We start from the raw sequence: 27,824 nt of genomic DNA, 5'->3' as shown, positions 1-27,824 counted from the left end.
TTTTAAATTTTAAAAGGCAACAAAACTAATTTTATTAAAAGTTTACAGATAAGAATACTTCACCCATCAAGCCTAAAATAAAATAATCTGTGAAATGCAACATTCGTGGCCAATGACATTTATTTTGATTACATTTCAAGTGTGCACGAGCGCACGAGTGCGCGTGCTCACCGCACGTGTGACGATCGGCTCTAGGCCAGGCGGAGTACACCCCACCCACCAAGCCTTCTCAGTGGCCCTTCACCTCATCCCTGACTCCTCAAGTCGTAGACAGTTAAGCAACTCAGACTGTTAAGAGGAAAATACTCTAATAATTTGAGATCTTTAAGTATTTTTTACTCGGAGTCATCAGTTGAGCACAATCTAAATCACACTACATTTTCCATTCAAATGTAATTAACTTTACTTGCTCGTTATTTTTTCTTTTGGCAACACAGATCTAAAGAAATTACACTGTCTTGTCAAATGAAGCTCTATTTATTTAAGAGAAAAGGTTTTGGGTCATTCTCACAATAATCTGGAATAATTTAATTTAAAGTGTAATTAAAGAGTAGAAGCATTTCAGCATACCAAATGAAAACATTATTAGATTTCACCCTTTTCTAAAGGAGGAAACTTTTTAAAGATGAAAACACAGACAACAGTAAAATTACACAGATTGCTGGGCACACACCGAACCCCTCAGTCTGCAGGAGCAGCCCCGTGCAGCTGCTAGAAGCCTATTACTGCTTCTAAAGCCTAGTTCCTCTGTTGGGGACAGCACACAATGACAAACAGCTTCCCTGCTACAGAGGTGGCAGGAAATCTATCAAACTGAACAATAAAATTGCAATTGAGTTTCTTTGGCTTTTTCTAGCAGCTGCATATATCCTGATGCAACTGCAAAAGCAAAGGCCTGCGATTCTGCAGCTTAGTTGTTTACACGCTGGCCCCTCGTCAAGAGCTAAATATAAATGTGATGCCGCAGCTGAGAAGGACTGCAGGAAGCACCGGGTGAGCGGCATCATGTCATTACACACCGAACTACAATTATAATACCACGTGCACGGAAGGACTCAAGATGCTTTTGAATAGATACTTCTACAGAGACAAAATTTGGCTACAAGAACTTCACCAGCATTTTTAGCAACCTACAAATTGTTCATATCCTTAGCTAAATAACTCCCACCATCCCCAACTCTATTAGACATTCATCTAAACAGCATCAGAACACAAGCTGTCCCTTTGAAAATAACTGTTATCATTTCAAAGTCCAGAAGAAAGAATGAAGCAGTATTTAATTAAGTTATTTTGTATAAATTTTATACAGAAGAAATATTTTTAATTTTTAATCAATGGAGACAATCCCCGTAAAGAAAATGAACATGTATGTGTGGAAAACTAAACTTAAAAGTTGAAATTACAAGAGCCAACTTGAAACAAACTTTTCTTTGCCTTTCACAATTTCATTTAGCACTTTTTTAAAAATATATCATCATGGCAAAAATGTGGCAAATCTAGTTTTACTCCAATTTAAAAGTTTAGTAACAAAAACACTGCACAATTACTTCAGTCAGCATTTCCTTTAAAGAGAAGGCAAGACTGGCTCTTATCAGAAAGTAGGCACAGGCCTCTTCTTAAAGGAAGGATTTTCTTTGCAAAGTAGTTTTAAGATCTGTTTCAAATCAAAAGGCACTGAGGTAAAGAAAAATATAAACTAAACAATGTCTGCCTCTTCTCTCTGACCACTCTGTATTTATTCTATATAATCTGTCTTAAAAAAAAAAAAAAACTATTGCTTGCAAGTACTCTATTCCTCCCTTTAACATTCTCTGCACCAATTTAAACTCACAAAAAATGTAAACAGATTTTTTTATAACTAAAATCTACTAAGAGATCATCCTGAGGTCATTTTGTCTCTTTAGACACTCCACATCTCCACACACTCTACTGAAGGAGTGAAGCATATCATACTACATTATCAGCTTAATGTAAAGGTGGGCAGGTAAGAATTCTATTAAAGTAACAAGTGTTTCCTGTGTACACCGAGGAGTATTCAATCGTCTTTTGTGCAAAAGAGCTTTTTATATATGTGTACATGTATGTACATGTGTACAAGTATGTATATGTGCACGTGTGTGTACATCCATCTGTCTGCCTGTGTGTGTGTGTGTGTGTGTGTGGAATTGGGTCTCCATGTTCCCAGGCTGGTCTTGAACAAAAGCCTATCCTCTGCCATCTTTGCAAATAGCTGGGATTACAGGCGTACACCAGCACAGAGAACAAGGAGCTAATTTTAGAGCACAGATCGGCAGCCTGTGGGGTAGCTTAGGAGTAGGAAACCTGCATTGTAAGCAAAGGGCTCCACATTTGATCCCTAGAGCTAATAAACTCTTCCAGAATTTGCCCACCACAAGAATAAGATTTTGAGGCTGGACAAAGAAAACTGTGAAAAAATATGCATCCTGAATTACTCTGAAGAGGTGACCCAACAGCACACTGGGCACAGCCACGGCACAGGTGCTCTGGCAATCAGCTACCGGCATTCCCCGTGCCTTCCTGATAAAGCAGGTGCTTACTCAAACACAGTGAATAGACGATAATGAACCTCCTCCTTCCCCTTCCTACAACAAATCTACTGATCCAGCATCAAGCACAGGCCATGGACAATGTGAAGAAATGGTAATAGCGGCTGATAAAATGCAAGAGAAGAGGCTTCCAGGGACGCACATGGTTAGTGCTGGCCCACACTGCCACACCACACACAGCGCCCTCTTCACACAAGTCACACACTCCATGCACACCTCGCTACTGCTCTTTCCTAAATGATGCTCTGTCTTTGCTTCCTCTGCTTTCTCTCAGAAAGTCACCCAATGTCTATCTATATGAATCTGACTTACTCCTTCAGACTATGCTCAGAGTCGCCTGTGCCCCAGACCGCTCCACGGCCTCCAGTGGAAGCTGCCACTCCTTTCACTGTGTGTCTCTTCTGTGGTATGTGCAACCCTGAACCTTGTATCCAGCCCTTTCTGCATGTATGAAATCTTCCATCAGAAAAAAAACCTTCTAGGAAAATATCTGTTTTGGAATCTTCTTTCAACTTTCATAATTTCTAGAAAATATTCAAGTAAAAGAAGCAAAAAGGAACAAAAAATTTAACACATATAGGAAGTATAAAGGAAAGAGAAGAAAAAATAATGGAAGGAAAAGAGTAGATAACCACAAACAGACCTGGGTCAGAACGACTGGGAATGCTGAAGAGACAGAACCAACCAAACGAGAGCTGGGAGAGAGGAGTGGAGACGTAAGAGACACAACCTCACTAAGGGAGGAGCAGAGTGAAGAGCACTGGTTGCCCACAGAAAGCAGAAGGCCAAAGGTGCAACCTGAGGGGAGATGCTAGAGGGAAAAGAAACAGAGGCCCGGAGGTGGGACTGCCTGAGAGAAACGAGGGAGAGGCAGAAAGCCAAGCAGGCACGCATGCAGGTACTAAGTGTCCAGGCTCTCTCCAGCCACATATGAGCTGAGGAGACCCACGATGGCAGGACTGAGACGGACAGGAACAAAAAACGGACATGCTGTGAGTTCACACAGAGTAACACAGCTGCACAGGAGAACTTCACACATACCCTGAAAAGATCTCAGAGACTCCCAAAGTCTTCTGGCAACCCTTCAACATCTCTCTAACTAGCCTATCTAAGGCAAACTCATATACACTCAGACAACATGAAAAAAAAAAAAATCTGCTTCTTCTTTGGCACTTTCCTAACCTGCAACCTTACCAAATAGCTCTGAAATCTAATCCAAATGTATATGAGGCTCAAATGCAGATCAATTTTTCTCGTCATCTCTCTGTAAAGGGTGAAAACCTACTAACAGGAAATCAACTCAGACTGAAGCAGCCCACTACAACAGAGGCAAACCAGTTAGTCCTCACAGCACAAACAAAAAAAGTAGGGAAGAGACACTGTGACTAGACAGGCTCACGATCTGGATGGCCAGGGCGCTGAGGATAATGAAGCACTTGTAAGGAATACCAAATTTATCCTCGTAGTGCGAAACAGCCACATGTTAATGATGATATGGACGGGAGTGATACGTTCCAAAACTTTTCACTTATAACAATACGTCAGGCAGGATTTTGTCCTTGGGTCATGGTTAGCTAAACAGTGCTTTGGACTAAACTGATCAGCATCAAAAATTTAGTGCACAGAACAAAGGCACTTCATATTTTTATTTCCCAATATTTTCTTTTTTTTTAAAGATATATTTATGTATTATTTATTACTTATACATTATCCTGCCTGCGTGTGTGCTTGAGAACCAGAAGAGGGCATCAGATCTCATTATAGATGGTTGTGAGCCACCATGTGGTTGCTGGGAATTGAACTCAGGACCTTTGAAAGAACAGACAGTGCTCTTAAGCTCTGAGCCATCTCTCCAGACTCTAGATTTTTTTAAGGTTTACTTTTTATTATTTTAATTATGTGTATGAGTGTGTGTGCATGTGAATTCAGATGCCTACAGAGGTCAGAGATATCGGATAGCCCTGGTGCTGGAGGTCCAAGCAGGGAAGCCACCTGACATGGGCTCTGGTCACCGAATGTCGGTTAGGGTGGCTAGGATTCAAGACGTACAGAACCCTACAGTAAGAACACAAAGATCTGGATTCTGGCGATAGTTCAATTAAAAGTTTAACTTTGGCAAATACCTGAAATTCCACACAAAGTGATGGGGAGACGGGAAGCAATGGGAACTTACAAGGTAAATGTTGGTAAGATAGAAATGCATGCGCTAGGTGCAGGGGATTGCGTTTTCTTACACAGTCCTGCATATGACAGTTCTAAGAATTTACACAGACTCAAATACACATAACTTGCTCATCAACTGACACAAGGATAAAGCCGAAGGGTGGAAGACAGCATAACTGAGAAAGCGAACACAACTACAGGAGTAAATATGAATGCAACCAAACAACAGCGTACAAATAATCTGTTTACTATGTCATTACAAAAACCCATACTAGCATTAACCCTAAGTTAAACATAAAAAAGAACCGCACTATTGCGAAGAGCTAAGGACAGACACCTTGCCCAGCACATTCACGGCACCAGTCAAGACCGAGGACTGAGCAAACAAGAACTGAAAGACCATATAAAGCATACACTTTGGTAAAAGCATAGAGAAGAGACGCAAGTAATAACATCAAATCACTTCAGTGGAAAGGAAGGGCAGGAGACAGACTGAAGAATACAAACAAAACATTTTGAGAAGGGGCATTTAATTTCATAAATGCTAAGTATTTGGCACACTGCCCTTTGTCCTTCAATGTCTAGAATATTCGATTAGAATTTTTTAAACCTAAGCAGCAAAGTGCAGGTTGGGAGAGGTGACATGGCTTCCCTCTTGGCACTTAGGAGGTAGAGGCAGGGAGATGGAAACTTCCAGATCACTCCTGCCACCCTGGGTTACATCAAATGCTGTGTTAAAGACAGAAAAAGAGGTGAGTATATTCTTTGAAACAAATGTTTTACCTGACTCTGACCTTAGCCAAGTGCAAACATAAGCCAGAACACTCCTTATCACTCAACTTTATAATATTTACAAGAGAAAAACAAAACAAAAAACCACAACTCCCATCTTTGAAGATGGGGCGCCACCTTGTGTTCAAAACTTCCCTAGAGTAAAAAGTCAGAGAAAATAGCTGAGTGGTGCACAAACAAAAATATAAATTTCTGTATTTTATGACATGGTGTTCGATTTTACTTAGTTTAAACACACATGATGCTGACACTTGGAAATAATTATTTCAGACCTAAAGAAGTTAAAAATATTTTTATTAAGGCCTTATTTGCTTTCAACTTCACCATATTTCAAGAATATAACGTGTTTTTTCCTTCATTTTAAGCATATTAATATTTTACTTGAGTAAAATTCCAAATTATAGGTACTTCAAACAACAAATACTTTCATAAAGCACTTGCCTTTGAATGTGCGATGGATAAGGTGTCAACCCACACCCTCCAGCCGCCCCACTCATATCTGACGGCGTGGTACAGCAGGATCCTGAATACGGCGTACACCATCTCTGTTACCTTTTGCTCGTCTGGAGTCTCGGGGCTAAAATAGCAGAGAGAAAGCATCCACTCTTGCCACACAGAGCACTGCAGCAGGCTCCTAAAGTCACACAGACAGACACAAGTGCTGAGTTACCAAGGGGGTCACCAGAGGCTCCTAGAGCACAGGGCTATAAATAAATAAATAAATAAATAAATAAATAAATAAATAAATAAAGGGAGAAAGGGGGCGGGGTAGGGGGGAAGGGAGGAGGGAAGGAAGGAAGGAAGGAAGGAAGGAAGGAAGGAAGGAAGGAAGGAGAGAACAAACCCGACCAGGCATGGTAGCGCATACTTTTAATCCCAGCACTCAAGAGGCAGAAGCAGGTGGATCTCTGAGTTGGGAGGCCAGCCTGGTCTGCAAAGTGAGTTCCAAGGCAGACAGGGCTACCCAGAGAAACCCTGCCTCAAGGTAGGGTAGGGAGGTAGACCCAAACCATAGTTATCTACAGTACTTCCAAAACAGTTTTAACAATATGCTAAGAAAAATTCTGTGTGTTACTTACACACACCTACAAAAGTAATTTCCTAAGACAAACTGGATCACGAAAAGCAAGCATGAACACTGTAAACAAGCTTTCTACTCCAACTTACCTCCTGTTCTCCCTGCTGTTATTAAACAGCTTAATCATGTCAGAGAGAAAGGTGCGGCGAACCTCCATGCTCTCTGGGCACTGGGGAGAATTTCGAAGTAGGGTCGCAATTACTTTTAGTATCTCTGTAAGACAGTTCATGAATAAGTAAAAACCAACAACACAAACATTCCTGGAGCTAGATTAAACATTTCCTGAGATAGCTTTATGTGTACTAAAACATTTTTCAACAATTGGGGAAATGTGCAAACTTACAACTTATTTTAAAGAACCTATAAATTTACAGAAAGGAACTTATGTTTGCTAACAGAACTCATCAACGACAATGATGGTGCTGACTGCCTCTCCCTCTCAACAAATGGGCTTGAGGTGATGAGGCAAGTGCTCCACCATGCGCTACACCCAGCCACATTTTATACAGTTCAAGCAATACGTTTAAGTAAACAACGTGTCCCTGCCAAGAGCAAAGTTGGTCTTAAAAACAAATGAAAATTCCCACTATATTCAAAATCTTAAGGAGAAAAAATAAATTCTCACTCTGCAAGAAAACTCCCAGTATGCACACAGCTTTTCCCCTATGAAGCACATTCTTAAAGCTCTAAGGAAGTGAAGGCATTCAGCAGTGCCCCCGTCGGCAGAATGTAGCCACTATTAACTGTCTTCGAATTGGGCCCTCCATGCCCTTAACCACTGAGCCAGGCTTCCAGGCCCTGGAGGACCTGCATCTTGAACCACTTTATACTGCCTGCATTCCAGCAGCCAGAGGCTTAGTATTAAAAGGTCACACACTATGGTTTGTGGATCCTCTCCAAAATGCAAGTGGCACCCACGTGACAAAGCTAAGGGTGGGGCCTTTAGAAAGTGAACTGGCCTTGAGGGCTCACCCAGGAGGGCTCCAGGGCAGCTTTCCATCTAGTTCTGTCTTCCTTAGTGGGCAGAGCAACAACCCTCACCAGACCTTTACCTTGGACTTCTGAGCATATAAATGTTTAAAAAGTAAATTCTATTCTTTTGAATTATCCAGTCTCAGCTACTAAGTTAAAACAGTATGTTCTAAGCTGATAAAATACTCTAAAATTCTTATATTTCAATTCTTCCTTTTTTACTCTGAGTAATAAATCACATCATATGTCTTGGAAAGCAGAAGAAATTGACCTTTCGAGTTTCATGCTTTTAAAATTGATCTGATAGTTCAGGTGGTGGCACTCGACTTTAATCCTAGCACTGGGGGAGACAGAGGCAGGTGGATCTCTGAGTTTGAAGCCAGCCAGCCTGGTCTAGGACAGCCAGGGCTATACAGAGAAACCTTGTCTCATAAAAAAAGTTTTTTTAAAAAATGATATTATGCAGCACACTCTATACAAAAGGTCACTAACTAGAGGCTAGACTTCCTCCCATATGAAACATAATTAAAACCCTAACAGTCCTCTCACTAGTCACTCTGATGACATGATCTCAAAAATCAGATGAGAAAGGAACATGCCCAGTACGTAAGAATTCTAAGTTAAATAAAACTGTGTTCCTATATCAAATCTGGCATTTCTATAAAGGCAATAATTTAAACTTTAAAATAAAAACTGACCCCCATTGTTTATGTAATTTTCCCTAACAACACTGAATAACATAATAAAACTTTTCTAAAAAAAAAAAAAAAAAAAAAAAAAAAACAGGAAAAAAAACTAAGCCAAGATCATACAAATACAATTTTAAACCATTATATAAGCCAGGTAACAATAACATTCAATAAAAACATAAATAAAACCTTTGATTCATTCCTTGAGAAAATATTTTACTTCTTTCAATAACTAACTTTTGGTTTTTCATTGAGACTTTCTCTTTAAAGCAGAAGTAAAGCAGGTAAAATACATACGCGGGTTTTGTATTTTCACTGTGGAGTCGGGGTCTGGATGCTGTTTGTGTATCACCTGAGTACAGATCTGCTCTATGAGAATCTGCAAAGGTGAACAACAGGCCCGTTAGCACAGCGCTGGGAGAGCAGCACCCTAGGCGAGGCTCAGTGAGCACTAAGGCTATTGTGGCTGCACACCCACACCTTCAATCTCCCATTCCTCCAGGGAGACTGAGGCGGGAGGACGGCCAACACTCTACAGCCGGCCTTGGCTACAGCGCTACCTTCCAGGACAGCCGGAGCTGCAGCCTGAGATGCCATCTTGAAAATAAAACTTATACTATAACCCTGTATTTTCCATGCTAAGTTTGTTAGACACTTAAATACCTTTAACACTGCAGTGCTATTTTTATTTCATTACAAAATGAAATACCAAATAGTCAACACAATAGAACAAACACAAAATATAGATAACTAGATTACTTAGTAATTCATAAATAATGAACTCAGAAATGCAGCCACGTTACCTTTAAATAATTGAAAAGTGTGCATGAGAAGTAAATGATCTCACTTTGTTTATTTAAATACTGACAATTCTACAGACGCCTTCACAATAATTCCTGAGCAAATTCAAGCTCCATCCTTACCTCAAACAGAACATTATACGTGGTCATGGTGATTAGATTTGTCTGAAGTGTTAGCCTCTCAGCCAGCAAGGAAAACAACCCATGCCCAAGCATGACTTCAGCTTTTCTCCTAAAAGAACGGGAAAGCAGTCACCAAACACAGAGTTTGGGCGTTCACAACTAGATAAAGGAAACACTTTTGTTTTTCTGATTGTAAATTTCAACTCAGTTACTCTCACAACATTTTTCAGTGCTAACCACAGTATAAAAAGATGGGCTCCAATCCAGCAGAGCAAAAACTTGCACTGAATTCTTCAGCGCGGTTACCTGTTGCTGCCATCTGCCAGCTCTGGCCTATGCCCTACTATGACAAGCATCTCAGGAACACAAATGCCTCAGAATCACCATGTAGAGGAAAAAAAAGAAATGCACATGATTTAAGAAACTGAACACTAGAAATATGTACACTAAAATTAGCATTCCAGGCATAAACTTTAAAACTGGAAATCACATACTTTAATTTTACCCTAGGGTCAGCAAGCTTTTTCTATATAATAAATATTTAAGGTCGTGTGGGCCATGTGGTGTCTGTCACATCTCAGTATTGCCTTTATGCCATGGAAACAGTCAGCTATGCAAATACTAGCATGGCTGTGACGTGATGAACTTATGTGCAGGCAGCAGCTGGGTCAGAAGACTGCACATTACCACCACCTGTTTGTACTACCTCCGAAACATCCAGTTCTGTAATAAACCGCAGCATGACACCAGACAGAAAAACATGCTGGTTGTCAGACCAGGGTCACTCTATCAAGGTAAACGACACAGATGATGCAGGGTGATTCAGTTCACCACGTGGAGCCTTCAGTGTATGCACACTCACTGTCATGAAAACCCAATACACAAATAATTTAAGTAATTTTCATGTAAGAACCTAAATACTCCTGTCCAGTTGTATCTTTAGAATGTGCAATAAAGGCATTAAATTCATAAGGCAACCTATGAATAAAAATTAAGAAACAGGCAGAACAACCAAAAAAAAAAGTAATTAAAGGAACCACAGAACAGAAACATTACTCCAAAGCTTTAAATAAATAGGGTCCAACAGTTGATTATAGATTTCATCATACTCACTTTGGGGCCAGATGTTTTAAGAAATAGCCCAGTGCCTTGAGTGCTTGTACTCTGATTCCTTCACTTTTTGATGCCAAAAGTTTATAGATAACACTAAATAAAAAGAAATTAAGAAAAATAACTAATCTAAATATAATTTTCAAGCTCAATATCATTACAAACTTATTCCAAATAAAACATATGTAAATTTAATATAGATTTCTGACATGGACAACTCATTTATGTCAGCCTATAGATCCTTTTTGTGAAAACAAATCAGAATTAACCAAAATTTCCAAAATACCCAAATGATTTCTCAAGGCATATGCACATATGCTAAACTTACTATATAAACCTCGCTTAATCACTGTTTAAAGCTAGCGCAGAGATAAATTTATGAGTAATCATTATCACCATGAAAAACAAAGGAATGGAATGGACCAGTAACGTGTGATCATCACAAAGACATAATAGTTCATTTTCGGTTTTAAAAGTGATTAATAGGTGTGGTGAGACTGAGGGAGACTGAGGGAGGAGGATCTCCACGAAGTTTGGGCTCTGTAGGAGAAAGCCAAAGCATGTACTGTCAGCTAACTAGAGGTCTAAGGGTAGGAAGTCAGAACCCCGTGGGGAACACGCTGTTGTAGGGTCCAACTGGCCCAGTGTCACCCGGCCTTTAAATGCCTATGCTACCCCCAAAGACAAGGGCCCTGAGCAGTGGGGCTGGGAATGTGAGACTCGTGGCTGCTGAAGATGCTGAGAATATAAACACCACACATTCAAGGAACGTTCCAGAAGACACTAGAAAAAAGTAAGAGTTAGAAGACAGGGGAAGGGCTATAAATGCCATCTCCTCAGTCTGAGGCAGTTAATGCCATCTGGAACCCGCCCAGCAGCTTCGCTTACGCTCCCAAACACCCTGCCAACAAGCCATGATGAGTGGGGAGCTGTGGGGACCCAGCTCTCCCTGCTAAATGACTGGCTAAGAAGTTCTGGGAGACAGGCAGTCACTGTCGTTAGGGTATAGCCACTTGTGAAACCAACCAAAACCTACGCACACTTCCACACCTACGGTCACATGGATGGCCCGGCACATTAGAAAACACAGCAGAAAGACATGAATGTGGGAGAAGGGGAGTCTAACAAGAATGCAAGATGAGAGTGGTTAAACGTATTTTATACAAGTTTGAAAACGCCAAGTAGATATTTAAGTAATGAAACAAGCAAAAAACAGCAATTATAAAATAAAAATTTTAATTAAATAAATGAAATAATTCCAAAAATAAAATAGACTTAAAACCACAACTAAAGGGATGAATTTTACAATAAATTCTCCAAAACATTAATTTAATCTTCAAAGCACACTACAGCCTCCTGATAGATGAATCAGGTAAAATTCAGATGGCTATTATGGCATTCTTTTCTACAAAATACTTATTACAAAGACAAAAACTTGATTTTTATGACAAGTTAAAAATTAAGATGAGGCCAAGCTGATCCTGCACAGCTTCAATCCTAGCACTCAAGAGACAAGGGCAGAGGAACCGTAGTGAATTTAAGACAGTCTAACTTCTCTTGTCTAAAGAGTAAGAAAAAAAAAAAAAAAAGGCAGCATCTCCAGAGGTAAATTGCTGCATTTAACAACATATGCAAAAAAGCAGAGTAATAGGAGAACTTAAGAGTCATTCACAAAAAAACATAAAATAATCTTGATTTTAATGAGCTTAAAATCTTAAATTATTTTCTGCCACAAACTTTCTATAACCTAGAATCAAATAATGTCTGATATTTCAGAAGCCAGTGCTTCCACAGCAATGCTTTAACTCTAACTAGGATTCTCCGTGTGCTGACTCCTACCGTAACCCGTTCCTCTGGTCAAAAGCGGGAATCATGGAGTTAGGGTGCTCCGCCATCAGTGCAACAAGCAGCTGTAGGACATCCATCAGATTGTCATCCTAGAGTGATTTTAGGAAACGAAGAATGCAATGAAGAAAAGTCCACTCTTTGAATAGTGAACACTCAGAAAACAACATAAATTCCGACTCTGAATCAGTAAATAGGCAAATCTACAATTTACCAGTTTTGAGCAAATGGTGTTCTTTAATATTTTAATTGTGAGTAAAATGTTTACTTACACCTCCATCTTAAGTATACAGTTCAAAGTATGTATCATCCTACCGAGTTGTAAATACATTAATCAGTGAAAACAAAACAACGTATAAATACCATAAAACAGCCAGCACTTTCTTGCTCAGAGAGCTGAAAGGGCTCTTCTGTGGCCTCCTATCACAGCAGCATACTCTACAGACACAGGGCAGCTGTGCATCTGATTTAATGAGCTGCTTGTTGTTGCCGCCACAGGTCAGCTCACAGCCAGTGCCCAGGGATCTAATGCCCTCTTCTGGCCTTCACAGGACACACCAGAACACAAAGGAATCATACGTTGCAGCAAAACATATACACACATCAAATGGATGGATGGATGGATGGATGGATGGATGGATGGATGGATGGTTTAATTAAAAGCTGAACCCATTTAATTTTCAACTAAAAAATTTTAACTATATCACAAATGTGACTTATTTAAACAAAGTATCTAAGCAAGCAAAACTCAGTGGAGGAATGTGTTACGGCTCTCAAATCTAATCATTTTCAGCTATTTTAGAGTCTACTTTTCTGTTACACTACTGCCTAACTAAGTGCTTTAGTGTACTTTCTTCACTAAATAAAGCCCAACTTTAGCAACTTCTTTCATGATGCTTCACAGAGCCTACTGTGGCAATAAAACCACTGAAGTGAGAATTCATTAGCACTACATAGACTTACTCTCATGACAGTGATGTAATTAGTAAAAATCTCCTTGATGTTTTTACTTTTAACAAAACATCCCTAATGCAGCTTTAAAAAAAAAAAAATCCCCAAATCAGAAAATCAAGTATTACCTCATGCATAGTCAGCAAGTAATTAAGAATAGCCTGTAGCTCATCTTCCTTTACTCCAGAGTCCTTCAGAAATATAACACACATGTCTTAGCATGACACATAAAACTCATTTTTAAAATCAGAAACCATAAATGGATTAGTTGAGTTTGCCAGCTGCTATAAATCTAAAACTAACACAAAAATCTAAATTTAAAGTTAAATTTTGAGAAAGCACAAAAGACATACAGCCTGAATACTACACAGAAATCAAGGGGCAGGCAGGTCTCTTGCCAAACCTAATGTGACAGATAAGAGGGTTTGGCAAAAAGAACAAAGGATAAAATGGTGAAGAAATACTGCACAAGCCAGCAACCTTAGCACCTAGGAGGTGGAAGCAGAAGCAGGAATGCAAACCATGCTAAAACTCCACAAAGAGTCCAAGGACAGCCTGGGCTATATGAGACTCTGTCTTAAAAAAGAAAAAACAATAAAATACTGGCCAAAAAAAAAAAAAATCTAAAGACTGCTATTTTATAAAACCAAAATGCTATTTTTCCATGTCTTATTTATTTTTATTTTTTGTTATTAATAATTCAGTTTACTCCTCCCTCACAGGCCCCTCCCTCCTCTCCTCCCAGCTCCACCCTCCCTCCCACATCACCTCTCCCCTACCCCTCTGAAGAGGGGAGCTCCCTACCCAGACACTCATCTATTCACATGAGGTCTGAGTTCCTCTGCCTCCCCTGTGGCCTGGTAGGGCAGTCCATTAGGGGGAGTGCTCTGAAAGCGGGCAACAGAGTCCATGTCAGAGAGAACCCCCACTTCCCTAACCAGTAGCACACATGAAGCCTGAGCTGCCCACTGGATACTTATAAGTAGAGGCCCTAGGTCCAGACATGCGTTTTCCTTGGTTGGCGCTTCAGACTCCATAGGCCCCTCAGGCCCCGGCCAACTGGCTCTGATGGTGTTCTTGTGGAGCTTCTGTCACCTCTAGGTCCACCCCCGCCCCTTTCCAGCAGACTCCCTGTGCTTTGCCCAGTGTTTGGCTGTGAGTCTCACTATCTGTTTTGAACTGTGGCTGGGTAGAGCCCCTCAGGACCTCTCTGACAGGCTCCTGTCTGCAAGCTTGTGAGAGTAGCATTAACAGTGACGGGGTTGGCTCTCTCCCACGGGGTGGGGCCTAAGGTTGGGCCAGCATTGGTTGGACACTCCCTCCACCTCTGCTCTATCTGTTCTGGCTCTGTCCCCGCAGATGTTGTAGGCAGGGTACGTTTCGGATTGAGGCCTTTGTGGGTGGGTTGATGATCTCCTCAGTCCACTAGGAGTCTTGTCTAGATAAAGGGTGTCCTCTCCAGTCTCCATGGCCCCTGCTACTAGGAGTCTCTGCCAGAGTCCCCCTCGTGTCCTCCCAGAGGCCTGTTCTGACTTAGGTCTGCAGCTGGTCACAGAGATGCCCCGCCCACCGTTTCTATTTTCTCTGCACGCCTCTGGCCTCTCACCCCTGCTCTCCCCAGGCCTGAGCCTACCCTTATTTCTCCCTGAGCTCCTTCTTCTGTCTTGTTCCCACTCTGCAACCACTGCCTCTGTCTATTCTATTTCCCCTCTGAGTAAGATTTCAGTGTCCTGTGACAACCACATGATGGCAAGGATGTGCAAAATGTTCTTTTTAAAATTATTACATTTTATTTTATTTATAATAAAGGCATAAAATGTGATGCTTTCTAAAGGCAGATAAAGGCTGTGGCACACGTACACAAAATTTGTTTCTTAAACTCTGATACACAGTCAAGGACCCCTGAAAACGAATCCTTTGTTTAGGATCCTGATTGGCTGCTGCTCACACAGGCCAGAGCAGAACCCAGTGTTAAACGAGGGTTCTAAACGTTTGCCAAATGAAAGGACAAATGCCCTTAAAATCTCATGGAAATTTATATAACATGTATTAAAACTGCCAAACTCAAATTCTGACGTAACTTATGTATATCCAAGAGAAACAAGAATGAAACAGTATGAAAAAAAATCTCTCAACAAAGTTCTGTCTTTTTTTTACTGTAAAAAAATAAACAAGCGGAGACCTATTTTCTGTGAAGTTGTCAGCTAAGACATGCAGTAGGAGGCAGGGGAGGAAACAGACTTACCTTCATCACTAACTGCTTAATGAACATCAGTAAGAAGGCTCGCAGAGAAAGTATTTCTTTCTGACTGGGTCTCGGTCCATCTTTAAAAGACATACACAATTAGTATTCTAAAGATCTCAAGGCTAACTACAACACAAAGCTTTCCTTTCCAAGACCTTTCCCGCTTTCTAAAAGAAACATTGTTGAGCACACTGCTACACACCTTTGCACCCAGCTCTCAGTCAGAAACAGATCTCGGGGTTTGAGGCCAGCCTGTTCTACAGACTGAGTTCTAGGCCAGCCAAGGCTACATAGTGAGACCCTGTCTCAAAATACACACACACACACACACACACACACTAAAGAGAGACCCTGTCTCAAAATACACACACACACACACACACACACACTAAAGAGAGACCCTGTCTCAAAATACACACACACACACACACACACACACACACACACACACACACACTAAAGAGAATCTCCTAAAGAGACTTTCCCTTTATGCCTGTTGAAAACCAACCATTCACTTTCACAGGAAACTCTATGCCCAGTACTCCAAAAGCACAGAACCGATTCTATCGTGTGCTGGACATGACACAGCCTTGGGACTCTTGCGTACCTACAAGAGGCGTGAAAGTAGGCGAGGACTAGGTGGGAAGAGCAGGGCCAGCAGGAACAGAGAGGAACGGGATATCCGCTCATGGCAAGCGAGCGTGATCACAACATGTTGCAAATAAGCATGTGGGGTAAATTTGTACTTGATAATAGTACTTATGTTTTATTCTGAAAGGGCTTGTTACTAAGCTAACAGAAATTTACCAAAACATTAAAACGTATAGGAAAACCTAAACTCTGCGCAGTAAAACATTCTGTGAACTGGCTATGAAAGGACTTTTTCTACTGGGTTAAGCTCTCACAGAAAGCACGCGTCACCCCACAAGGCTGCTAAAGAAGAAGAGAGACTTTACGCTGACTACCTCTGACATCTCCAGGACTTGGGCAAGGCCTTGGTCACACATGGCTCACATTAAGTCAATTTTCATGTCTCAGGCATCTCATTCTGAAGTACAAAACTTCTGAAACCAAATAACTATTGTTCTACGACCTCAAGTTAGGGACCTGTTTGCCTCATAAACCCTGAAGTTCCCCCCAGTAATCACTATTTACAGCTAGCGCCCAGACCACCAAAGCACAAGACCACCACGACCTTGAACAGATCAATTAAAGTAGGAAGAAAATTGTGTAAAATGTGTTCCACATGATAACTCCTAGACAAACATCAAGCTAAACAGACGAGAACTAAATCTGTCCGGCTCCCTTAGTCGATCTGTGAGACTCCCTGAAGTCACGAGGTACTTAGGAAATGAAGATCAGGGCATGAGACCGGCCGTCAAGCAGAACTGAGGGTCCCGCAGCACGCGACCTCCCCGGTAGACTTTCTGCACGCGCCAGTGCGAGCCAGCCTGCACACAGGTGCGGGGTGTGTCCTTGCAGCTCTCTCAGCTGGGGGTGCAGCATTCTCAGAGAGTGAGGCACTAACTTGGAAGGGTACATCAAGTAGCAGAAAAGAACAAAACCTATTTTTGTAAGCAACTGAACAGTCAGAGCTGTGACAATAGTGGCATTACACAGTATTCCGGCTCCTGTAATCTGAAGAAACCATCTTTAAATGTTATTCATGAACAGAACCCTTGTTTACCTCAGACTATGAGTGAGGAGGTTAGGCACCCCCGAGTGTGGCCAGCAGTGCAATCGCTGCCACAGACGCAGGCACAGGATCAAGCCAAGCCTCTGACAACAGAGAGAGACTTGAGCATGCCTGATCCAGGGCAACGCTCTTCACAGCAGCAGGGCACACAGGCTGAGCGGCTGCTCACCACCACAGAGGCAGGGACTCCCGAGAGCGGCTGCACAGGCTCATCCTGGGGACAGACAAATGTGCCCAATACCTGCCACGGCTGCACCTGTGGCCGCCACTTGGCGTCAGCCGGTCAGCTCTCTTTCAACACAAGCCAACTCGAAGGGGGCTTTGCACACCTCACAGTTTTACTTTGACCTCCTCCATGAACTTTCCGCGTGTTCGGAGAATGTCACCCTTGCTGTACTTGTCCTGACTATGAAGGAAAACAATCACTGAAATCTCAAAGCTTTAGTATGCCGCTACTGTGAACAGAAACACCCTGCATTTCCGAGAACTTTCCATCTCCACAAAGCTCCACTTTCAGTGACTCACTACAGTTATCTCAGCACCAACACCACTAAGCAATTCATGTGTTTTCTCTGTGGAGACGTGTCACAACTAGCCCGATGGTATGTGCTTAGCCACAGCTCCCCTGAAAAGAGTAAAATTCCTCCAGCAGTAGCGCAAGGTCGGCAGCAGCGCTGACAACAAACTAATGCTCTCAGAAGGGGCTGGAGAAGTGGCTCTGAGCTTGCGAACACCTGCTCCTCCAGAACACCCAGGTTTCATTTCCAGCATGGCAGCTCACAATCTCCTACCCCAGTTCCAAGGGGTCTAACACCCCCTCTGGCCTCAGAAGGCACTAGGCACACATGTGGTACACAGACATACGGGCAAACCAAACATTCATACACGTCAAGTAAAACGGAACATCTATTGTTGGCTTCTTCGGCACCCTGGTTGGCCACGTGCACACAGCATGCAGACAGCAGCCTCTACCTAATCCCTTGGGGGTGATGCCGCTGCGGTCCTGCGGATTCACTGCCCAGTAGTAGTACTTGAGTGTGTGCGTGATGAGCAGCACTGTCCCAACTCTCCGAATAGTGTTGTATATGTTGACTGTACCGATGAAGTCAGTGGACAGGTACGTGTAGAGCATCAGCTGAACCTACAGAAGCAAAATGCAGAGCACAGTCAAAGAAGGTCACTGGCACCTGTCCCACAGGCTGGGTTCTGGACTATAGTTATTCCAAAAAGTAAGATGCTGTGTTTGGTGACATCATATCAGACATCAAACCACACGAGCATACACACACAACTTATAAAGTAAACATCCAAAATATGGAACTTTCTGCTATATTATCCCATGGAAATAATTCTTTAATTCTTCTATCCCAATATAGTGAGCACCAACTTTTCACTAACATCTGTAAGTTTATAATAAATGTTTAAGCAATCGTTTTGTTTTGTGTGTTTTTCTAGGTCAACGGGTGGGTGGCTTTGTTTGTTTGTTTTAGACAGTCTCACTATGTTCCCCTGGCTGGTCTGGAACTCACTATGTACACCAGGCTGGCCTCAAACTCACAGGCATTCAACTGCCTCTATCCCCTGGGTCCTGAAATTTAAAACTTTAAGGGCCACCATGTCTGCCTTAAATAATTGCTTTGAGTATGTAGATGCTTTCAATATTTTACCAAAAAGTAGAAGCTGGGACAGGGAGAAGTCTTGGTGAGAAAGTGTGAGAAACTGCCTTTGGATCCCCAGAACCAATGTGCAGCCACACACAGTCTGTAATCAGCACGCCTACACAGGGGTGACATGGGAGGCTGAGAGGAGCCCAGACACCTGCAAGCTTGCGTGCACAGGAGCAGTAAACAAGAGACGCTATCTCAAAGGAAGCCAACTGTAAGCCTCATGCTGCAGAATGGCCTCTGGCTGCCACACGGGCTTACGGCACAAGGGCGCCCCGGTCACACAACAACATGCACGCACTTAGAGACATGCACATACAGGTTTTAAAAAGAAAAAGGCTGGTATGACTCAAAGAACAAAACACACAGAAATGTACGCATCTACATTCACTTCAAATGAAAGTTCTCACCGTATTAGAGAAAGTAAGAGCTTAGGTACTAACCCTCAGCACAGTTCATCTCCGCACAGTCTCAGCGACACCATGCTCTTCGGCAGCAGCTACCCTCAACACGTCCAGCAAAACCAGGACGACACTCGTTCTACTCCCACGCTGCACCCATCAACTCTTTATGTCTGGCTAGTGGGTGGATTTTATAAACTGAACAACTGCCGTCCAGCACACGCAATCTCCCCTAGACTAAGTCACATCCATGTGTTTGCAAGGGAGTGTTTACACTGCCTTCCTGGACACTAGGCATTTTATTTTCTTTTTTTAATTACTTTTTTGATTCACTTTACATCCTGACTGTAGCCCCACCCCGCTCCCCCTCCCAGCCCTTCCTCACCTTCCTCCTCCCCTATTCCTCAGAAAAGAGGAGCTCCCTTTCCCATCCACCCCAGCTCATCAAGCTACATCAGGACTGAGCATGACCTCTTCCCTTGTGGCCTGGCAAGGCAGTCCCACCAGGGGGAAATCATCTAAAAGCTGACAAATAAGTCTGTGTCCAATATTCCCTACTAGGGGACCCGCAGGGAGTATGAGCTGCTCATCTGCTACATCTCTGTAGAGGGACATAGGTCCAGTTCCTGCATGGTCCTTGGTTGATGCTTCAATCTCAGCATCTGGGCCCTGGCTAGTTGGCTGTTTGTCTTCTTGTGGAGCTCCTGTCACTTCCAGGTCCTTTTCTTTTTCCTCCCATTTTTCCACAAGACACCCAATGTTTGGCTGTGAGTCCTGGCACTGCTGGGTCGAGTCTCTCAGAGGACAACTCTGTCAGGCTCCTGTCTGCAAGCTTAGCAGAGTATCGTTCATAGTGTCAGGGGCTGTCTCTCCCCACGGGGTCGGTCCTGGGTTGGGCCAGGCACTGGCTGGGCATTCCCTCAATCTCTGCTCTTTCTCCCTGCCCAGCTCAGAGGCAGGGTGAATGTAGGGTTGAAGTTTTTGTGGCTGGGTTGGTGTTCCCCTCCCTTTACTGGAGGACTCGTCTGAAAAGGAGCCTCCTCAGTCTCTGCGGCCTCTGCGACTAGGAGTCCTTGAACCCCTCACGTCCTCCCAGGAGCCTGCCCTGGGAGTCTCCAGCTTGTCCCAGACGCCCCCACCCTCCGTTTCTCTCTTCTCTCCTGGGGACACAGAGAGTTAATATGGGGGAGAACAGACCTGGGGAAAGCAAGGGCAAGAGGACAGAAAGCATTTTTATTTTCAACTCTGTGCTGAGACTCACTGTTGCTGGGGAATTTGTCTAAACAAGCAAATACTAGGTCCAAATCCCTCGGATGCTCTATAAAGAACCAACCTTAAGCTCTAATCAGTAATCTCAGAGCAGATGTGCTAAAAACGGTGATGCTGAACCAGATAAAGCTGAGGTTTAGAAGACAACTGCACCCTAGAAAAGTCAAAACTATGCTGAGATTTCAGCTAGGCCGCTGCACGGTCACGTGTTTCTGTATTTGCTGATGTTAAAATGAGTGGCCTAAACTCTGTCACTAAAGCAAGACAATACTTCCTACAGCATCCTTCACATTCTTAAGCACTTTATGTCAGATCAGAAGTACTTCCCTGTACCTGTATCCACAGCACTGTGCTGTGGATTATAATGACACACACAGCCACCCCTCACACGAAAACACACTTAGAGATGAAAGGTACACAGCAATCCGAGCTATGAAAGCAGACATGAGCAGGCGTGGCAGGGTGGGCCAGCTGAGTAGTACGCCCTTGTGTGGCATGTGTGAAAGCACTGGGCTCAGTCACCAGCACCCTAAGGACACAACAACAACAAAAGGTCACAAAGCAAAACATAAGGAAGTGGCTCAGACTGCTGACATGGTGACTTCAGAGCCAGGAGCTTTGGAGATAAAGTGAGTCTGCAGGGAAAGCTCCATCAATCAGGAAGCATGAGGAAGACTTTGAAGGCAGGGAGCAGCGCAGGCAGACACCAGGAAAGGAAATTTCAACAAGAAAAACTGGTAGCTAAAAAGATGGTATCCTAGTTATGGAGCAGCCATTTTCCAAACTCACCTGTGCATGGAAGGACCCGAAAATCATTCTCTCTCTTTTTAATTATGAAGCATAAGTCATACTCCACACTCAAGAAACCGAAGTCTGCAGAGGACAGGGTAGGACTCTGCTGCACTTTTCTTTTTAAAGGCTTTTCTCCACTGACTGAGCAGCAGCCAAGACTGGGAACCACTGTGCCAGTGAATCCTTACAGCAACTGCTGTTGAACCAAGGATATCTGAATTCTACAAGACCTAGAGTTAGCAGAAAGGCTTAAAGCTCGCTGAAAGTCTAGCTCACTCTGAAAGTAACAGGAAAATGAGGTCTGAGAGACTGAGAAGGGCCCTGATGAGAATGGCCTGCCTGGAACATAAAGAACGTCCACTGTGGCGATGCTCACCTGTGATCCCAGAACTTGGGAGACAAAGGCAAGAGGATCCAGAGTCCAAGACTGGCAGGCCACAAAGAGAAACTGAGGCCAGTCAGGACTCACAGAGCTAGCTCTGTTTCAAAAACAACAACATATACAAGATTCCTTAAATAAAATTAAAATTAGATAGACAGTGGATAAAATCAGATAATATGAAGAATGACAGTATGGAAAGGAAAATGTGTTGGATTTAACAGCAACATACACTGATAAATGAAAGCACAGGCCTCCACATTAATTAGGAAGGAGCCTCCCTCACCTCTTCCACACATAACGCCATCGCCTGCCGGGCTCCCCACTCCACCCAGAACCACACAGTCACCCCGCAAACTCTTCGAATAAACAAAAGATTACTGCAGACCAAAGACTGACAGTTCCTTCAAGGCTACAGTGACATCACCTGGGAGCAGGTCTAAGGTGAGTGACACAAGAGGGCCTCGACCCCTGCCCGAGGCTAGCTCACACATCTGAGTCAGGAGCCAGAAGAGGGTCTCCTGACTCCAGGGAGGCCCACAGGCCCCTGCAAGCCGGCGTCTACATGCTCTGCCCCGAGCTTCCCAACAGCTCGCTGACCCCCCAAAAGCTTGCTGACCCCCCAACAGCTTGCTGACCCCCCAGCTACAGGGGCTGCCAGACAATCCGAGTGCGTCCATAACTGTGTTTACAACGGACTTAGAGCGAATAGAATTCCTTACGGACATGCCACGCAAACAGCTGACAGAGAGTGCTAACTTACGTCAATTATAAACTCTGAACAGGTATTTAAGGAGATTTAAAAGTATAAAAAAAAAGTGTGATAATAGTAGAAACATGGAGAAGCCATGTGATTATATTTAAAGTAAAAACCAGTCCTGTACAACTAGGTATGTAATGAGACACCACCTGACAACTTCAAAAGAGACACAAAGCCTTACAAATATGCTGGCTAGTAAGACAAAAAAAAAAAAATGTCTAGTAAAAGATTTTTAAAGTAACTTGAAACAATCTTTGAAAAGAAATAAGACTAAGGTCATGGAAAAGAAAGAGGTCAAATTTCACCTGGAGATAAAACGCTGCTGCCTCCAGCTGCCTCCTCTGATGATTTCCACATGGCAATCAGAGTCGGCAGCTGCGTTTCTCTTCACCGTTTGAAAAGACTGGCTGAAAATAAGATATTATGACCCGAGAAAAGAAAGTCTGCAGACATTTTTTCCTGACAATTAGAGTAAGTATGTGCTGTGATGGACACAGCAAGTGGGCAACGGGAGAGGGAAGTGGGAACTTGGGGTTAAAATAACACCATTTCTAACAAAAACTGGAAATTACACAACTTGGTAAAACTTTATTTCAAGTTAGGCTCAATATTAATTTTAGGACAACAGACCAGGGTTTGTTAAAGATTTTGTTCACAAACTCTGTAGTAACAAATCCACCTATGTTCAAATAGGAAGAGTCGCCTGTTGTCAAAGTACTACTAAGTTATTTGACAAACACATAAGAATTTTCTGTAAGTTAATGTTAAAACTAACATTTACTGAGACCACTATATTATGCCTTCAAGAAGAGGCAGCATTTCAGCTGTGGCTGTAAAATGACCCAGCAGCTCAGCACGCTGGCAGAAGCCCAGAGGAGGCAGACCACAGGAAGAAGGGGAGACGTGAGGAAATGGGGAGAAGAAGGAGAGAAAAAGGGAGGGAGAACATGTGTGTGTGTGTGTGTGTGTGTGTGTGCGCACACGACACTGTGCACACATTTACACCATGGCTCTATCAGTTCACAGCTAATAGAGAACTGTACATTGACTGGCAAATTTGCCTGAAAAGCATAACTACGCTTAATCAAAACTGGTCATCCACTGAAACCTTACCTATCATATGTAGAAGGAAAGACAATTCTCACACACAAAAGACTCAACAACAAAAGTAAAACGGGATCACTGTGCATCACCTTGGCTGGAGTGTGGATCCATATGGCGGGGTTGAGGAGAATGTGATCACACAGCTGTTTCAGGAGGGGCATGCCATTCTGCAGATTGCTCAAATACTTGGAAAACGCAAGGCAAAGTTCAAGTACTGCTCTGCTGACATGGGACTTGGAAGACTGTTGGGATTGAGGGGAGGAAAGAAGTTGAAAGGTTAGTACTAACTCAAAGGAAGGCAAGTAAATTACAAGCTGTCAGCACCAAAAGAGAAGTTGTCCACAAACTAGGCTCAAGGTTAAAGATGGCATTAGGCACTACCTCACTTCTGGAACAGAGGGCAGGAAGCAAGGGAAAACGCAACCACACTTTGACTTAAGTAAATTTCTATAGGCAAAGAAGACGTTCTTGCGGACAGAATTGGCTAACCACATAGAAGAACAAGGACATGGCCTGCAAACTAGTGAAGCTCTGGCATCACTTGCACTCACCTTCTCGAGGCTGCAGGACACCACTTGCACTCACCTTCTCAAGGCTGCAGGACATCACTTGCACTCACCTTCTCAAGGCTGCAGCCTATCACCAGGAAGCCCTTGCAAGCCAACATCTGCTCCTGCATGGCGAGGGAGCCCTTCAGCACCTCCATGACGAAAGCCAGCAAGGTCGTGCTAGAAAAGGACACAAGGCGACTGTCCGAGAAGGAACCCCGCAAGAAAATGTCACACTCAACACACTCATCTCAGCAAGACTTTCCTGGTCTCAGGCTGGGACGCAGCTCAGCAAGAGCGCTCACCTGGCAGGCACACTCCTTGGCTCAGTCAGGGGAAACACAGAGAAGCAAGTTCTACTGGTACTATCTCCAAGATGACTTCTGAACAAAGTACTGATTGCACGATCAAGGTTCACTCACTATTTCATGTATTTTATCACAAACATTAGTAACTTAGAAACAAACATGCAACATAGGAAAAAATGAACATTTGAAAACAAAAGATCTATGTGTCATGAAGGTATTAAGATCTTAACGAATATAGAGCTATAAAAAGGTAAAGGGGAAACTGGAATGATACGGAAAGGAATGGGAGGAACAGCACACCAGAGGCCTTCTGAAAAGCCTCATGGAAACCTGCTACTGAAGAAGCTTCCTAAAATGTGTACATACATGAAAGGAATTGAAATTAAGTCCCCATAAAAGGAAGACGACACTGCTCTAACTAGACATATTATGATGCCACCCAGCACCAGGAACGGCTTCTGTCTTGTTGAGTCACTGGCCATTGAGCCCTACCAAGGCTGGTGGTTACCTCTATAAGCTGACAGTAATGCCACATTGCTGGAAAAAACACAGATCACTAAACATGGAGAAATAAAGGGTCAACAAAGCTACAAAACCTGAGCCCAGGGTCCTGCAAAGACTGATGAACCAACCAAGGACCATGCATGGAGAGGACCTAGACCTCTCCTCAGATGTAGCCAATTGGCAGCTCAATGTTAATGTTGGTTCCTAATTATAGGGAGCAGGGGCTGCCTCTGACATGGCCTCAGTTGCCTGTTCTTTGATCACTCGCCCCTGGCGATTCGGTCTTGTTGGCCACAGAGGAAGAGGATCCAGGCAGTCCTGATGAGACTTGATAGGCTATGGGTAGATGGCAGGGGACGAGAACTCCCCATTTTAGTGGACTAGGGAAGGGGAGACGGGGGACGGGGGGAGATGAAGACAGGGTGGGACTGGGAGAAGTTGCGGGAGGGGGCTTCAATCAGGATATATAATGAATGAATTGTAAGAGTAAAAATAGCGATTAAAAAGATTCTTCAAAAGCTAGAGCCCGAGCAGAAGCCTCCCGACTACTCACTAGTACTCAGGGTGCTGGCAGGTACTCGCAGGCTGCCAGAAGAGATGCTGTCAGCACCATGTCACCAGTTACAGACCCTGCAGTTTACAACAGCACTCTGCCTGTAAGAGAGCCTCCTAAACAGCAGCACAAAGATTAGAAGAGGAACCAGCCACCTCTGAGATAGCCACTCCATGAGATGAACACTGCTAACGGGGCCAAGGACCTGAGACAGAGAAGTCCTGGCCTCGGAGGAACCTACTACTACTATTTTTGCTACGGGAACGTAAGAATAATGGCTTATTGTTATACCCAGAGATCAGAGCAGGACTCAGCACCCCCAGGCCGCTGGACATTGTGCAGAGAGTGACAGGCTTTGGCGAACTCAGCTCTGGATGAGCAGTCTTTATCAAACCCCTCCCCAAAGGCTCAGGGACCTACGTAGAGGAAGGAGGAGGTAGAAAGACTCTTAGAAGCCAGAGGTGGTGAATGATGGCAAGGAAACAGGGTCTTCCAGACACAGCAGGGGTGATAACACAGATAAACTCAGAGACACCATGACAGCATGCATAAGACCCACACAAACTGAAACCAGAAAAAAATCCCAGATGGAGAAAAATTGCATACAAAGTCCCACTCTAGATCAGGAAGCTTTTACAACTGATGGCTGGTGGAAAAGGGCACGTCAGTTTTCTCTAAGGGCACGTCACTGAGCAGAGTAGGCCCCATGCCCAGTGTTTGGCCAACAGAAAACAGACTCCATGGTTTTGGGTTGGTTTGGTTTTGCATTGGTTCGGTTTGTTTGTTTGTTTGTTTGTTTGCTTATCTCATTAAGGTTTTGTCTGTTTTCACTATCATTTTTTTGGTTCTTTGTTTTCCAAGAGAGAAAACATGAAGTGGGGTGAGTAGGGAGGTAGAGAGGATCTAGGGGGACTTGGGGAAGGGGAATGAGTATGATCATACTATATCCTATGAAAAAAAATTAAAGAAAGAGAAAAAATAAAAATTATTCTGAAATCAAAAAAGAAACATATGCATGTGTACAACCTTCAAAGAATCAATAAAAGTATTTTTAAAAAGGAATATGTGTAACAATATAATCAAGCATACTCATTTTTTCTAAGTTGGGGAGCAAAAGAAATTCAGAAGAGCAAGCAGGCCTTGCCAGCCCACAGGGAAAGAGGACGCACTCGGTCCGCTCAGTCCAGGTGCAGCCTGATGAGCCGGGCTGGCTGAGAAATGGGCTGCCCTTTTCTGAGGAAATGTAGAGAAAGGGAGGTGGTACTGGGAGGGGAGGAGGAATGGAACTACAACAATGATGTAAAGTAAATAAAAAATTATTAAAAAAAAAAAAAAAAAGAGCAAGCAGAATATGGTTTAAGTTCTCAAAATAAGCAGGGCTCCAGACTGGACAGAGTCTGCTCTTAGCAGGCATGGAGGTGCACACAGTTAATCCCAGCACCTGGGAGGCAGAGGCAGGAGGATTTCTGGGGGATGAAGGTCTACAGAGTGAGACTCTGTAGACCCAAAATTAAAAACTAAAACATAAACAATAAAAAAGTAGTTTGTTCCTCCTTTCCATAGGAAAGTCAAGATCCTTCAGTCTTGAATTTTAAAAGTGAACAGAGGACACAGCATTCTGCGCCACCCACAGCCCTTAGAAGCTCCCGAAAAGGCCAAACAGATGGAGGACTAGTGCCCACTGCTTTTTCAAGGGCTCCGAGGAGAGGCCACGGCAGACAGCAAGACCGGCCTTCGCCCTCAGAGCTGCGCGACACCGAAGACTCTGAAAGGATGGAAAAGGAAAACTAACCCTGCCGAAGCAATTACACTATGCTGAGTAATTAAATATTTTAAAGCCTGGTCAACACACCAGGTGCAGTGATGCACACATGCAATGGAAGGGGGGCATTTGTAAGTTCGAGGCCAGCCTGGGTAACACAGCAAATCCCCAAAAGACAAATAAATTATTTAACTTAATAGAGCTGGCAAATGCTAGATCTGATTCCAGCTTAGAAAAAAATCAGAAAACATTTGTTGCCTAAAAATCTGAAGACAACTGCCTCATCCTCAGTTCGGATACATGGGTCACAGATTTCAAGTCACATGTAGGAGAACTCAAAACAGAACAGAGAGCTCACTGAAATTTCTCAATAATGAATATAACCACGGACTATACATAACTTCACTGGACTATGCAGACACAAGAAATCCATTCATTCAGACAGCTCTCATCCTCTACAGTTTAACACAGACTTCACCTGCCTCTGCCTTTGTAACACTCAGCCCTAGAACACAGGAAATAAAATGTGCCAATTTACAACCTAATTTTTAAAAGAAGACAAAACCCCCTTGCCTACAACTAAAATTTTTAAGTTTCAATTATACAAATGGATGAGTAACAAACTAAAATATAAAAACCTTTATTCCTTGTCAAATAAAAATTTTTAGTATTTTAAAATTATATTAAACAGCGTGTGTGTGTGTGTGTGTGTGTGTGTGTGTTGTTTATTTTTTTCCATTTTTTACAGT

General features: G+C 43.1%; 1 protein-coding gene across 3 annotated transcripts in view; it reads right to left on the bottom strand.

Moving 5' to 3' along the window:
* The window catches only part of Lrba (LPS responsive beige-like anchor protein), a 495,461-nt gene that overhangs the window by 402,803 nt on the left and 64,834 nt on the right, over positions 1-27,824 (bottom strand). For 2 of the 3 annotated variants that reach the window (XM_060378522.1, XM_060378523.1), the window contains exons 11-21: positions 24,020-24,128; positions 23,490-23,642; positions 18,004-18,172; positions 15,336-15,415; positions 13,219-13,281; positions 12,134-12,231; positions 10,298-10,390; positions 9,185-9,293; positions 8,559-8,640; positions 6,690-6,813; positions 5,964-6,156 (exon numbers count right to left, since the gene is read on the bottom strand). In XM_060378522.1, coding sequence (XP_060234505.1) covers positions 5,964-6,156; positions 6,690-6,813; positions 8,559-8,640; positions 9,185-9,293; positions 10,298-10,390; positions 12,134-12,231; positions 13,219-13,281; positions 15,336-15,415; positions 18,004-18,172; positions 23,490-23,642; positions 24,020-24,128 — 1,273 coding nt within the window. Of the gene's footprint in view, positions 1-5,963; positions 6,157-6,689; positions 6,814-8,558; positions 8,641-9,184; positions 9,294-10,297; positions 10,391-12,133; positions 12,232-13,218; positions 13,282-15,335; positions 15,416-18,003; positions 18,173-23,489; positions 23,643-23,985; positions 24,129-27,824 lie in introns of those variants that run through there. The other variant, XM_060378524.1, reaches the window with a different exon arrangement.

Source organism: Meriones unguiculatus, chromosome 2, assembly GCF_030254825.1.
Source record: "Meriones unguiculatus strain TT.TT164.6M chromosome 2, Bangor_MerUng_6.1, whole genome shotgun sequence".
Classification (NCBI taxonomy): domain Eukaryota; kingdom Metazoa; phylum Chordata; class Mammalia; order Rodentia; family Muridae; genus Meriones; species Meriones unguiculatus.
The sequence above is the reverse complement of the archived record's forward strand: the minus strand, read 5'-3'. Positions and strand labels throughout refer to the sequence as shown.